At 37.2% G+C, this 13,567-nt stretch overlaps 1 protein-coding gene and 1 long non-coding RNA gene across 4 annotated transcripts in view; one reads left to right on the top strand and one right to left on the bottom strand.

Moving 5' to 3' along the window:
- LOC135446705 (uncharacterized) overlaps positions 1 to 13,567 on the bottom strand; it is a 43,602-nt gene that overhangs the window by 9,125 nt on the left and 20,910 nt on the right. The gene's annotated exons all lie outside the window — the stretch shown is intronic.
- The window catches only part of CENPE (centromere protein E), a 38,484-nt gene that overhangs the window by 22,565 nt on the left and 2,352 nt on the right, over positions 1 to 13,567 (top strand). For 2 of the 3 annotated variants that reach the window (XM_064710900.1, XM_064710899.1), the window contains 15 exons: positions 459 to 620; positions 1,538 to 1,822; positions 1,934 to 2,092; positions 2,892 to 3,122; positions 4,343 to 4,573; positions 5,439 to 5,639; positions 5,718 to 5,864; positions 7,064 to 7,276; positions 8,441 to 8,650; positions 9,177 to 9,386; positions 10,456 to 10,677; positions 11,287 to 11,490; positions 12,081 to 12,193; positions 12,687 to 12,784; positions 13,320 to 13,479. In XM_064710900.1, coding sequence (XP_064566970.1) covers positions 459 to 620; positions 1,538 to 1,822; positions 1,934 to 2,092; positions 2,892 to 3,122; positions 4,343 to 4,573; positions 5,439 to 5,639; positions 5,718 to 5,864; positions 7,064 to 7,276; positions 8,441 to 8,650; positions 9,177 to 9,386; positions 10,456 to 10,677; positions 11,287 to 11,490; positions 12,081 to 12,193; positions 12,687 to 12,784; positions 13,320 to 13,479 — 2,846 coding nt within the window. The remainder of the gene's footprint in view (positions 1 to 458; positions 621 to 1,537; positions 1,823 to 1,933; positions 2,093 to 2,891; positions 3,123 to 4,342; positions 4,574 to 5,438; positions 5,640 to 5,717; positions 5,865 to 7,063; positions 7,277 to 8,440; positions 8,651 to 9,176; positions 9,387 to 10,455; positions 10,678 to 11,286; positions 11,491 to 12,080; positions 12,194 to 12,686; positions 12,785 to 13,319; positions 13,480 to 13,567) is intronic. The other variant, XM_064710901.1, reaches the window with a different exon arrangement.

Genomic DNA, 13,567 nt, shown 5'->3' with positions numbered 1-13,567 from the left:
TTGCTCCACCTAAATCCTATTTAATTTTTATTTCTCAGAGGATCAGTTTTGTGCTGGCAAGCAAACATGAACTTGGGTGAATGGTTTTGTCTAAGTTTGGTTTCTACTGATATTTAGCAGTAACATGCTCCACTTGTCTCAGCCTTGTAGCCCATTGGATTGGTCCTTCTTTGGAATGAATGTGGATTTGCCGGAGTGCCTATTCAATACAGTAATCAGTAATTGATCATGTATTCCACCTTTTTGAAAGGCACTGTGTAGGCAGCATGAACCTAACAATTTTGAATCCTTAGTGCTTTGCATGCTCTTTGAATAACAGGTTTTTTTTGGAAGATGTTCTACTTTGGTTGTACTGGTTTAACGTTATGAACACTGTAGGAGAGTGAATGAAACAAAAGTTTGACATTTAATTTTATATTGAATTCATGAAAGCGCTGTCTTTGCATTTTTTTAAATAGATCTCAGAAATGACAGAAGAAATGAAAATCATCACATCAGAGAGAGATCAGCTTCAGGTGCAAAAGGAACAAATCATTTTCCTTACCCAAGAGAACCGTTCCTTGCAGGAGAAGCTGGACAGTTTACTTTTGAAAACAGAGGAGTGTGGGGAAGGAACTTGGGTAATTATGCTAAAGCTGTAATGGGAAGCTTGCTTATTTAAACTTTTGCTTGAGTGAAATAATTTGCAAAAGCTGCAGACCATTAAAGAGCAAATTTATTGTTTACTTGAGGTGTAACTCCCAATATATTTATGAATGTACATCTGGTACCAGAATGTGACAAATGTTTTTCTGTTAGTAAAATATTGACTTGATTTAGGATGGAGATGTTCTGCATTGATCTGCTCATGGATATAGTTCTTATAATCAAGGAAGGTGAAGCTAAAATTTGCTCATCTGTAGAGTATTTCTGCTTTTTTAAAGCATAACTAGAATTGACTTTGTCCTTTTTCAATGGAAGAGACATAGCAACCAACACTTTCTATAACTGCATGATTGTACTTTGGTGTGTGGGGGAGTGTGTGTGTATATATATATATATATGTACACAAACACAGGCACACGTATATATAATGTAAACTTCAAAAGAAAAGTATTGTATGTGCATTTATTTTTAATATTGAAGAGGCCTTGGACAAATTTCAAGTAAATAGTTTTCTGGGCCTACCTAGCATTTTATACTTTTGAGACTACAAATAGAGATAAGGTCTCTAGTTTTAAGATGGGAGAGGTTTGTTGTTGGGCTTTTTTGTTGCTGATATTCCCTCTGTGCTTTAAGTATGATAGTGAAATACAACTTCTGATAACTTCTTTTAGAAGTTTTTGCTTCAAGTTTAATTTTCACATGTCTCTTATTTTACTAATGAAACTTAAATCTAACATGGACTTTGGTCAAATTTTAATAGTCTAAAAGAAGTACAAATCTTTCTAAAGCAGTGTTGCTGTCTGTTGTACATAATCAACCTGTCAAAGGTGTCAGATACCTTTTTCCTAAAAGTACTTCCTGCATGTGTTTACTTGAATCTCTTACAAAATAGATACCACAGACTCAAGGACAATCTGTGGAGCAAGAGTTATTGCTTCTGAGAGAAGAGCTGAGCCAGGCACAACAGAAATTGCATGAAATGGAGGAAGCAAAGGCCAGTGAATATCAAGGGGAACCGGAAAAAATGGAGAGAACAGATGTTATTCCAAAACCACATGACTCCCAGGAAGTCAGCATCCAGACTGAAAGAGATGATGATGAATTTAAAATGCAACTGGAAAATCTCCAGCATGAGAGAGACCAGCTGAGAGAAATGCTACAGGAGACAATTAGCAAGGTAAAAGAAGTAGCTCTCTCCCCACAGGAGAACAGCTCTAGTGGATTTCTTCAATTTTTGGAAGGGTGGTTCAGGTGTCAATGTGTTAATGTACTTTTATTGTGTCCAAAGAACTCAGAGATACAGGAGGAGTTGAGATGTACTCGTGAATGTCTTGCACAGCAGCAGGAGAAGATTGTGGAGCTGAAAGGAAGTATTTCAGAGAAAGAAAACCAGCTCTCAAAGGTGCAAGGGGCATTGGAGGAGAAAACTGATAAGCTGCAGCAGAAGGTCAGAAGCAGTTTTGTCAAGAAAATTACAAGTTCTGCTGGGTTTGGTGGTCCATGTCTACTGCACACTTCAGTTTATAGAGCTCCAGTAGATGTACTAAAGAAACCCATTATTTGTAACTAAAGATGTCTTTGTGCTAAATGAATGAATATTATTTGGAATCAACAATGCACTTTAAACTCTCTCTCTTTTCTCAGTCTTACATTTTATACATTCCAATAATGTCATTTAGCTATCTGATTCTGAAGATCCTTGGACAACTTTAGGAGAGCTTAGGTCATGTTTTAATTTATTACTCTATTATCAATTGGTTCTCTGCTTTTTGTTTTAATGTCTGAAGCCAGTGTGGATTGTAGGCTTTATTTTGATATATAGGAATGTCTCTTGTCTACTATGGATAGACCAACGGAGGCATTTTTATGGATTTACAATGTCTTGCATAGTTTCCCACATTTTACTTTTGCCTTCCATGAGACAGAAGCACCGACATTTGATTGGCTCTTAAGCAAAATTGGAGTGGGTGGGTTTTTTTTGTTTGTTTTTTGTCTTACTATAGCAGGAAAACAACGGGGGGTATTATTTTCCTTAAAACAATCCATTTACAACAACCCATATGTACAGACACTGCTTCTGAATGATGATCCAACGACGCTCTTCAATCTAAACTTCATTGCTGGGACAAGAAACCTTAGGAACATATAATGTTACTGGTTGTATTTTCTCCAAAGCATCAAGTTATTTTTGCCCATGCAAGAGGTGATTACAAATCCCAATCCTGCTTTGGATTTGTTCTTTGCAGCTCACTGAAGTCACTGAAAACCTGACTCGTGTCTCAGCTGAGTATGGCGACCTCGTGGCAGAAAAGCAGCAAACTGAAAGGGCAATGAGTGAGCAGCTTGAGAGAATCACTTCACTTAGCAAGGAGAAGGATCAGCTTCAGCACCTGGTAGAGACTTGTAAGGAAAGGGAAGAACACTTGTTACAGGTTCAGAGGCAGTCAGAGACTTTGAAGGACAGCCTGACAAACAAGGTGAGGAGTTTTTGTGTTTAGTCACTACTTTGTATTCTGATGTTTTCTCAATGGTGTGCCAAACTCTTGTTCCACCTAAATCCTATTTAATTTTTATTTCTCAGAGGATCAGTTTTGTGCTGGCAAGCAAACGTGAACTTGGGTGAATGGTTTTGTCTAAATTTGTTTACTGATATTTAGCAATAACATCCTTATCTTGTCTCAGATTTGTAACCTTGATTGGATTGGTTGTTCTTTGCAATGAATGTGAATTTATCTGAGTGCATATTTAATATAGTAATCTTTACTTGCAGACAGATTCCCAACTTTTTGAAAGGCACTGTGTAGACAGCATGAACTTAAATGGGTTTTGAATCTTTGGTGCTTTACACCCTCTTGAAGGTGTGAGGGGCATTGAAGGAGAAAACTGATGAGCTGCAGCAGGTCAGAAGCAGTTTTGTCAAGAAAATTACAAGTTCTGCTGAATTTGGTGGTCCATGTCTACTGCACACTTCAGTTTGTAGAGCTCCAGTAGATGTACTAAAGAATCCCTTTATTTATAACTAAAGATGTCTTGGTGCTAAATGAATGAATAGTATTTGGAATCAACAATGCACTTTAAACTCTCTCTCTTTTCTCAGTGTTAAATTTTATGCATCCCAATAATGTCATTTAGCTATGTGCTTCTGAAGATCCTTGAGCAACTTTAGGACAGCTCAGATCGTGTTTTAATTTATTACTCTATTATCAATTGGTTCTCTGCTTTTTGTTTTAATGTCTGAAGCCAGTGTGGATTGTAGGCTTCATTTTTAACTCTCAGTTATGTCTCTTGTCTACTATGGATAGACCAACGGAGGCATTTTTATGGATTTACAATGTCTTGCGTGTTTTCCCACGTTTTACTTTTGCCTTCCACTGAGACAGAAGCACTGACATTTGATTGGCTCTTAAGCAAAATTGGGGGTTTTTTTGTTTTTTGTAGCAGGAAACCACTGTAGCAGGAAACCACTGGGGGGTATTATTTTCCTTAAAACAATCCATTTACAACAACCCGTATGTACAGACACTGCTTCTGAATGATGATCCAACGACGCTCTTCAATCTAAACTTCATTGCTGGGACAAGAAACCTTAGGAACATATAATGTTACTGGTTGTATTTTCTCCAAAGCATCAAGTTATTTTTGCCCATGCAAGAGGTGATTACAAATCCCAATCCTGCTTTGGATTTGTTCTTTGCAGCTCACTGAAGTCACTGAAAACCTGACTCGTGTCTCAGCTGAGTATGGCGACCTCGTGGCAGAAAAGCAGCAAACTGAAAGGGCAATGAGTGAGCAGCTTGAGAGAATCACTTCACTTAGCAAGGAGAAGGATCAGCTTCAGCACCTGGTAGAGACTTGTAAGGAAAGGGAAGAACACTTGTTACAGGTTCAGAGGCAGTCAGAGACTTTGAAGGACAGCCTGACAAACAAGGTGCGGAGTTTTTGTGTTTAGTCACTACTTTGTATTCTGATGTTTTATTACTCATATGCTAAACGTTTGCACAAACTCTTATTTTTATTCTCAGCCTACCAGCTTTATGGTTGGTAAACATACATGAACCATGGGCAGTGGATTTTGCCTACATTTCTTGATTGATTTTTAGGAATTACTTTGTCTACTGATCTCAGCCTTGTAACCCGTTGGATTGGTCCAGTTTTAGAATGAACGTGAATTTATCATATGTGTGCATTTTTAATATAATTATCAGAAATTGAACGTCTTCCACCTTTTTAAAAGGCCCTGTGTATACAGTGTGGACTTAACTGAGTTTTGATTAGTTGGTTCTTTGCACACTTTCTGAATGCCAGACAATGTTTGAAAATCTTGGACCTAATTCTGGCCTACTCATGCTTTTCATATTGTTTACTTTGCAGCTTTTCACCTGTCAAATTTTTCCTTTGTAGATTAAAGAGTGTAATTGAGGATTGCTTCAGTTTAGCAAATATTACTCTCCAGTTGAGGAAATATATTGTTCATCTTTTGTGCTCATCTTCTATGTATTTTAATTTTCTTATGATATAGACATAGGTTGATTGCCTTTTCCTTTGATGCCACTTGTTTACAGAAAACCAAATTCGACTGACATAAACTTTTTGGGTGTCATGCTGTTCCTCTTCCTTGTAAATTTTTTCTATGTGCTTAGAACACTAGACTTTTTTTTCCACTAGTGTGATTTTTTAGTGATTAGGATTTGTGATTTTTGTATTTGACACAACTGATTTTACTACTTCATAGGGTGTATAAAGACCACAACCACCAACTTGTGATTTGCGTTTTTCTCCACTGTTCATTGTAGATTCAACAGTTAACTGAGACATTAAATAGTGTCTCATGTGAGAAGGACCTTTTATTAGCTGAAAGAACTAATCACTCTTTACAACTTAAAGAACAAATCTCATCAGTTAATCAAGAAAAAGATGAGCTACAAAAACTTCTTCAGGATGTCAGGTCTGAGCGGGACCAGCTCAAGACAGAATTACAAAAAAATTCTGAGATGGTGAGTGTTGCAATTTGCATACCTGAGTTATTCATAACTTCTCATCTCAACTGGTACTTAAAGATGTTTTTATTTTAGTGTGTTGAAACAAAGGCAAAACTGGAAGATGCTTTAGAACAAATGAAGCTGAGAAACCTGAACAATATGTCCATTCAGGTAAACCCAGTGGATATTGCAGAGCAGGTGGCCAATGACAGCTTGACAGACAAAACATTGAAAATTAAGGTAAGCTTATTTTTCTGGTTGTTTTAAGGATGCACATAGAAACTTAATGACACTTGTCATGGAGCATAAGCCTTTTGTGCATTATGTATAAAGTGGTTTGAATGTCTTGCTAAGGTGCTGCCTACCATGGGATCATTTGATTTGCTGTTGTTGTTCAGTGGTTGCACATCGACTTAATGCTCACAGAGTATCTCACTTGCTTTCATTACTGTCCAGCCACCCCAATGAAAATAACTAGTCATACAGGCTCATAGAATCATTTAGGTTGGAAGAGACCTCTTAGATTATAGATTTCAGCCCTTAAACCAGCACTTCCATGATCACTGCTAAACCATGTCCCTAAGTGCCAGGTGTACACATGTTTGAAGTAGCTTCAGGGATGGTGATTCCACCACTTCCCTGGGCAGCCTGTTCCAGAGGTTGGCAGCCTTTTCAATTCAGAACTTTTTCCTAATAACCAGTCTAAACCTCCCTTAGTGCAACTTCTCACATATTACTGGAGACAAGAGGCTGACTCCCAAAGAGGGCTATGCCCTCCTTTCAGGCAGTTGTAGAATGATAAGGTCCTTCCTGCTGTCTCCTTTTCTCCAGGCTGAAGCACCCCCAACTCCCTCACCCACTCCACAGGACTTGTGCTCCAGACCCTTCCCCAGCTCCATTGCCCTTCTCTGGACACTCCCCAGCACCACCATGTTCTTTTTGTAGTGAGGGGCCCAGAGCTGAACACAGGATTTGAGGTGTGGCCTTGCTAGTGCTGATCCCTTTCGTAGTCCTGCTGGCCACACTATTCCTGACACAAGCCAGGATGCCCTTGGCCTTCTGGGCCACTGGGGAACACCCTGGCTCATGTTCTGCCAGCTACTGACCAGCACTCCCAGTTCCTTTCCTGCTGGGAAGCTTTCCAGACACTATTCCCCCAGCACTGCATGGGGTGTGTTGTGACCTGGCAGTTCAGCTGTTGAACCTCAAACAGAAGCACTTTGCCTGGGTAATTATCTGTGTTTGTGCCTGGATTGGTATTTTTGTCATATCCCCATGGCAAGTCAAAACTGAAGTCTTAATCATAATAACTTTTCCTGTTGTAAAACCAGTACATACTGTAGGGGTTAGTCCTGGAGTCAGGTAATTTATGTTTCTGTTTATAGCTAATCACACTTTTCCTCATTGTGAACAAATTAATCTGTTTCTCTTGCATTTAGGAGCTTCTTGAGAAATTCCCAAGCATGGGGAAGAGATATGAATGTCTCTCTACAGTGTCTCTTAAGCTGAAGAGTGAACTGAACAGTCAGAGAGCACTGCTAGCTGTGATACTGCCTCAGCTTCCACTGGAGCAGAGTAAACAAGTCAAAATGCTTCAAACTAAAAATGAGGATATTAACACTCGTCTCCAGAAATTATTGACCAAATTGAAGGTACCAACTTATAATGCTGAATATGTGGATGCTTCATATTGTTTGGATTTGGGTTTGGGGTTTTTTTAAATAAACTCTCACTGGTAACAGCTAGGATTTTATATACTCTAGCTTTGGGTTTTGATAATCCATACATTGGAGAAAATAAGCTGAAGAGTAATTGCTTTACAATCTTAGAAAATGTAAATCAAACTTAGTTTTTAACTGTAGTTCAGCTGCTTTGCACAGAATTATTTCATTAATATTATTCCATTTTAATTGGAAAATGGAGTTTCCTTTCTGTACTCTATAAATCAAATAATAGATGACTTTCTCTGTGGGGGAAAGAGACATGCAAGATGGCTTGGAGATGCATCCTTACTCTGCAAAACTGCCCAGGTAGTTTGATTTTACAGCCTTCCCCAGTTTGGAATCAGTTTCTCCATTGGGCTAAAATTATTAGCAAAAAGGTTAAGGGTAATTGGGGAAGAATTCCTGTTAACATATGCAGAGGTACAGTGAATGACAGTTTTTTCTGTTTCTTTTGTTTACCATTAAATATTAAGGGCTGGGGTTTTTTTGGTTAGAGCATGGAAACATGCACAGGCCTAGAGAGAGGGGCTGAGATTCTTGAGAGTCAGTGATGTCTACAAATAACCATTAACTTGGAAGCTGAACTAATATTCCGAAGGGTCTCATTTTATAACTTAACACAGACATTGTAGGTTTAATTTTTTCCATAGTTGGCTTTTAACTTTCATGGTTAAAGATGTTTAAGATTCAACTAGTGAGCTCTGCTAGAATAAAGTTTTAAATCAGCACAATGATATTATTCTTATAGATCATCTGCACCTTTCACAACTCCAAGAGAAAATAAATGTAACAAAGAACACTTTGTTTTTCAAAGTTTAGATTTCTGTAAGACTGTCTAGGCCTTTTAGACTTCTTGGCTTTTCTGGAGTCTACAGCAAATAGCATCCTGGACAAGTGCTCTCAGCTAAAAGGCCTACATGCCATTACTATAATGCACATGTGAACCTGATTTTCTTAGTCATGTGTTAGTTATCCTGGACATTTAGAGACTCAGACAGTAAGTAGATTGAATTATAAAATACTGTATTTTAGCTGGATGCAGGGTACCATTTTAAAACAGGCTCACTGATAGATTCTGTGCTTCTGCAACAGCTTCTCTTCAGCTCTGTTTGCACAAAGAGAAGAGAATATCACACTACTGTTCACAAGTATGAAATGGAATTGCTGGAGGAAAAGAGAAAACAAGATCACCTACAGTCCCAGATTCAGTGTCTCAGGAAGATTAATTTGAAGCAGAATGAAGTATCATCTCAAGAGTTAAACAGCTGTGAAGGACTGCAGAGTTTCTACTTGGATGCAGAGGTAATATTTGGGGGAAAAATTGACAATAAAAACCCATTCCAGGGCATGGGGTCATGTGGTGGTGGGAATCTAATGGCATTGGCTCTATCTGTTAAAACTTCTTTTAAGGGAGGGGTGAAAAAATAGAGATATTTTTTATGCTGCTAGTTCTATACTAAGAAGGTTTTGCTTCATAAAGCAGCTGAAAATAAAATTATTAGGTTAGAAAATAGTTGTGACTGTTATTTACTTAATTTCCCTCTACATTACATACTGTTCAATAACAAGATGACTTGTTCTAAAACAATGGAATAAACTTTTACTAATAAGCACTTTTCTCCCCCCCCTTTCCACCTGTCCCAGGAACATGGATTGCCTTCTTGCTTTCCCAATAGGGTGTAATTTTAAGTCTAGCAAAACTCCTTTTATATGATAATTAGATGCTAAAACAGACTCCCTGCTATACTGATAAGTGAGAGGACAGAAGGTACATTTAGACATGTGATAATCAAACCAGTACTTAAATTTTAATTCCCTTTTTTTTAAGAGCATTCTCAAAGATGTATCAGAAATGGAAAATGAACTTCTCTGCATAGAAGCAGAGTTAGACCAGGAAGCAAGTGCTAGAAAAGAAACAATACAGTTCTGGGAAGTTTGTTCAGAAACTCACTGGGATACAGAGGAATTGAAAGAAGAACTAAAGAAAGATAATGAAAGACTCCTGCAAATCTTTCAATTCTGGACTCCTAAAGTGAAGGTAAAATTAAATGTTACAGAATCAGAGATCTATTTTGTGTAAGCACTGCAAATACCTATGATTGAAAACAAAACACAAAAAAGGCTCTTAAATCATCATTCATTTATTATCAGCATTTACTCATACTTCAACTGTAAAATGTAGGAATATTTAAAAGATTTTCAAAGATATTTTTAACTTGAAAAGTTGCTTTCTAAAAGACTTTCTAGGTAATAAATAGGAATAGGGTTGTTTATTTGGGGTTTTATTACTCTGAATTCTGAAAAATGTTGCTTTTCTTGCCAAACTTTATCAAAACTACTATAGCCATTTTTGACTCAGTCAAATTTATATTTGCACTCCTTTCTTTCTCATGCTTACTGCTTGCCTCTTTTGGAAATCTGGAGAGCATTTTTCAGGATTTAGTGCGCTATGAACAGGATTTCACAAGATTTCATCTTTCTGATTAAATCTTAAATTTAGCCTATTTTTATAAGTTTCTTCTGTAGAGTCAATAGTCTGTCTTGACACTTTTAGGATTTTGCAGTGTTGGCAAGGTGTTCACAAGAATTCCCTACCCTAATATTATGTAGATCAAAGCTTTTAACAAACAAAAATCTAGTAAACATTGTCATTTCCTGACAATTGTGAATTTTTTATTTATCTGACATGTTAAACATGTGGGTTTCTAGAATAGTCCAATGTGCAAGTTTCATTTCCTTTAGTCAGTGAATACATTCTAGTAAGAAAAATCTGTGAATAATTAGGTTTTCTCTGGCTGACTTTCAAGTAGTCTTCCCATTATAATTCATTTTGTTTCTTTAATATTAGAGTTTGAGTTAATGCAGAAAGACTTGTAAACCTGCAATACACTATCATCGTGTCTTGTGCCCCTTCCTTCCTCCTGTTCTTTTGTAAATTAAACTGTTCTTTGAGTGATAATGATACTATTTCTGACAGCAAGCATTGTCAAATGGGGCACAGAAACAAGAATGTGATAATAATGCAGACTAAGGTACTTCCTGTTTCTTCACTTGCCATATTTCTAGCAGATTAAAAAAATATTCTGTGTAATGCTTCTGATTTTCAGATGCTCCTTGAACTTTCTTCAGAACTGGATGCCAGAACTGCTGATTATAGTAAAAATGCTGATGTTGAATTAAAACAGAGAAAAGAGAAAAATGAAGAGTTGCTTCAGGATCTAAACACTCTAAAAGAAAAACTGGCCCCTGGTGGCTCTGCCAGTCTGGCATTAGAAGAAGAAAATTATAGGCTTCATAATAAATTAAAGGCTGCAGAACAAGATAAAAAGGTACCAGTACTTGCTTCTAAGGAAAGCTTCTTTAATGCTTGCTTTCTAAGGGAGAGTACTCCAAACTCAAAATAAGGATTGATGGCAACTGTAAATCTATGCCACCACAATACAAATAGAGTACACTTTATTTCAGTAGCTCTTTTATTTCCAAAGTGGAATTTTGAGCTCTTGCCTGTAACATGATTATTTTAATGGCCTGATTTCTGTACACAAATAGATGCTGAGTTTAGAAATTTATTTGAAAGCTTTTATTTGCTTTGGAAGTATTGACTTTAATAGGGTGATACTGTTGATGCTTCCTGTAAGTATATGGTATTCACTATACATGAAGCTGGAGAAGAATTCTCTGTTTAATCACAAGAATTGAGAATTCATTTTTTTATGCCACAGTTACCCTTCTCCAAAACACTTTTTCTTTTCTTAGGCTTGAGTGTTCTAGACTATTAAAAGGTGACATAAAACAGTGACTTGGACATGAGGAGTTGCTATAGAGCCTGTAGTGTTGGGATTTTTTTTGTGTGGTTTGGGTTTTTGCTAGTTCTTGCTAAGAATATGACCATGTGCTTTTACTGTTACTGCTCATAACTGACTGATGTATCTCAATAGGCTATGGAAGTAAAAATTCAGAAGTTAGAAAATGTAATAAATGAAGTGGGAGAAAGTATCAAAGAGAGAGATGACAGGATAAGCAAGTTACAAGCACAGATGAGAATAAGAACAAAGACAAGTGAGCTCACCCAACTGCAAGCCAAACTGAATGAGATGGATAATTGCCTCAGGACTGCCTTAACAGAGAAACAGAGTCTTCAGGTATGAGCAAAATACTTCACTCTTCTCTTTCTCCTCTGATTAAAGACACAAAGCAGGCTTGACAACAGTTGTAGATGAAACATAGCTCTCCATATCTCCAGTCAATGTATTTATTCTGTATGGCATTCCTAGAGGAAATTCCACTTGCTTGTTTTAGCAGCCAGTTTCACCTTCTACCAGTGCAACCATCAGTGGCAACATTTAGAATCCATATTACAATACTATAAACTAAATGTGTCACTTGTATGTGATGCATTTCTGAAGCACTTGAAACATCTTAAAACTTTTAAACTGAAGCATGATCTATTTACTCAACATTTGCATGCTAATTTAGAATTCACAGATTTATATCTGCACAGAAGTCAGCAAAACTTCCTAAAATATGGTAGCATGTAATACACCAGTGTGGGACACCAACTGCTACTATAGTGCTAGTTGGTAATGTGAGCCACCTTAGTGGAAAATAACTTCCTGCTCCTGGTCTTGTCCTGCAAAATCTAGCAGATCTATAGTAAAGATACAAGGTAAACATCCCTTAATTTCATTGCTAAGTAAAAAGCCCTTATTTGTACTAATTATTTTATTTTCAGGCAAAATTAGATGAAGGTGCTGAGCTGTACAAAGAAGAAATTGACCGTCTCAAAACACAATTGGTAAAATGTGATCTAGAAAGAATGAAACAATCCAACTCCTTTGAAAGGAAGTAAGTTCAAATTTTATCTTAAAATTCTCAACTACTTCATTCTTAGCTTCTGCTTTGCTCTTTTCCTACATAATAAGTAGTTAGCATTCAGCTTGAGGTGTTGTAAGTTTTTATAGTCGTTAGAGAAAGTAAAATCTCTACATACCTTGGGTTGCTTACAAAACTTCTTCTCTATACACCCACCAAAATTTCTCAATCAACTGTGTTCAGCCATATATGAAATAACTGTTCTCACAAAAGAAGGCAAGGGGAAAGCAATAACTGAAAGCACTCTCTACTTCATTAGAGAGAAGGATACACCAAAAATAATTAGTCCGACTTTTGGGTGCACTTTGTCCAAAATCTAACTGACAACCAGGTTTATGTAGTTTTTCTTGTAAAACATGGCTGTGTCTTGTATTTGATAGCTCATTGGAATTCAGCTGAAACTGTAATAATTATTAAACTGAGGTTTTCTGTGGTTTTTTCCCCCCTCCCTTTCTGCTTCATATAGACTTGCTAATTATGAAGCCCTTGCAGAACACCAAGAACAGCAGTTAACAAAGCTAAAAGAAGAACTGAGGAGAGCATACCAAGAGCAAGATGTTACTGGTAAATTCAAGATAAATAGAAGGGACTCTTTCATGTTAAACTCTGAGTTTTGAGGCTAAATCTTTCAAGATGAGATTGAGATGCAGGCCTTGTACTCAAAGGGTATGAGGAGAACTGGGTGCATTGGAAGATGAGATGGAAAGTAGATTCCATCAGCTGCATATGAACTGCATTACAATCACAGCAGTTCTTGTGTTTTTCTCCAGCCACGTTTGCTCTTGTGGAGGGATAAGCTGCAGTGGTGGTAGCTCATGTTGACACTTTCTCCTTGACATATGAATACCTAGTTCTAATCAAAGCTGTGACATACCTGCCCAGTGAAGAATTTGTCATTGTTTCTTATTATCTCCCTGGCGGTGTGAATAGTGGGAGGTGTATTTTTTGTGGAAAAAAGAGTAACTGTTGGAATGGCACTTGTAACCCCCTGAAGTTTGACATATAAGACCACAAAAAGGAATAGGCTAAAAAATGTATTGGTTTGATTTTAAGCACTCTCCAAATTATGCACACACATTTGTATAAATCTATTTTCTAGTGCTGAAAGAAGCAGATCCTCAGCAACCCCAAAAACCCCTTACCTGTGGTGGTGGCAGTGGTATTGTGCAGAGCACACAAATACTTGTTCTAAAATCTGAACAAGCCAAGCTACAGAAAGAGAACTTGCAGCTGAAGAAACAAAATGACCTTCTGTTGAGGTAAGCGGACAGCTGACTAGCAGCATGTCAAATCATTTATGTACATTTATGTATTTATGTACATCATTAGTGTATGTTTCTGGGAGAC

This window comes from Zonotrichia leucophrys, chromosome 4 (genome assembly GCF_028769735.1).
Source record: "Zonotrichia leucophrys gambelii isolate GWCS_2022_RI chromosome 4, RI_Zleu_2.0, whole genome shotgun sequence".
NCBI lineage: Eukaryota > Metazoa > Chordata > Aves > Passeriformes > Passerellidae > Zonotrichia > Zonotrichia leucophrys.
This window is presented reverse-complemented; position numbering and strand designations above follow the sequence as displayed.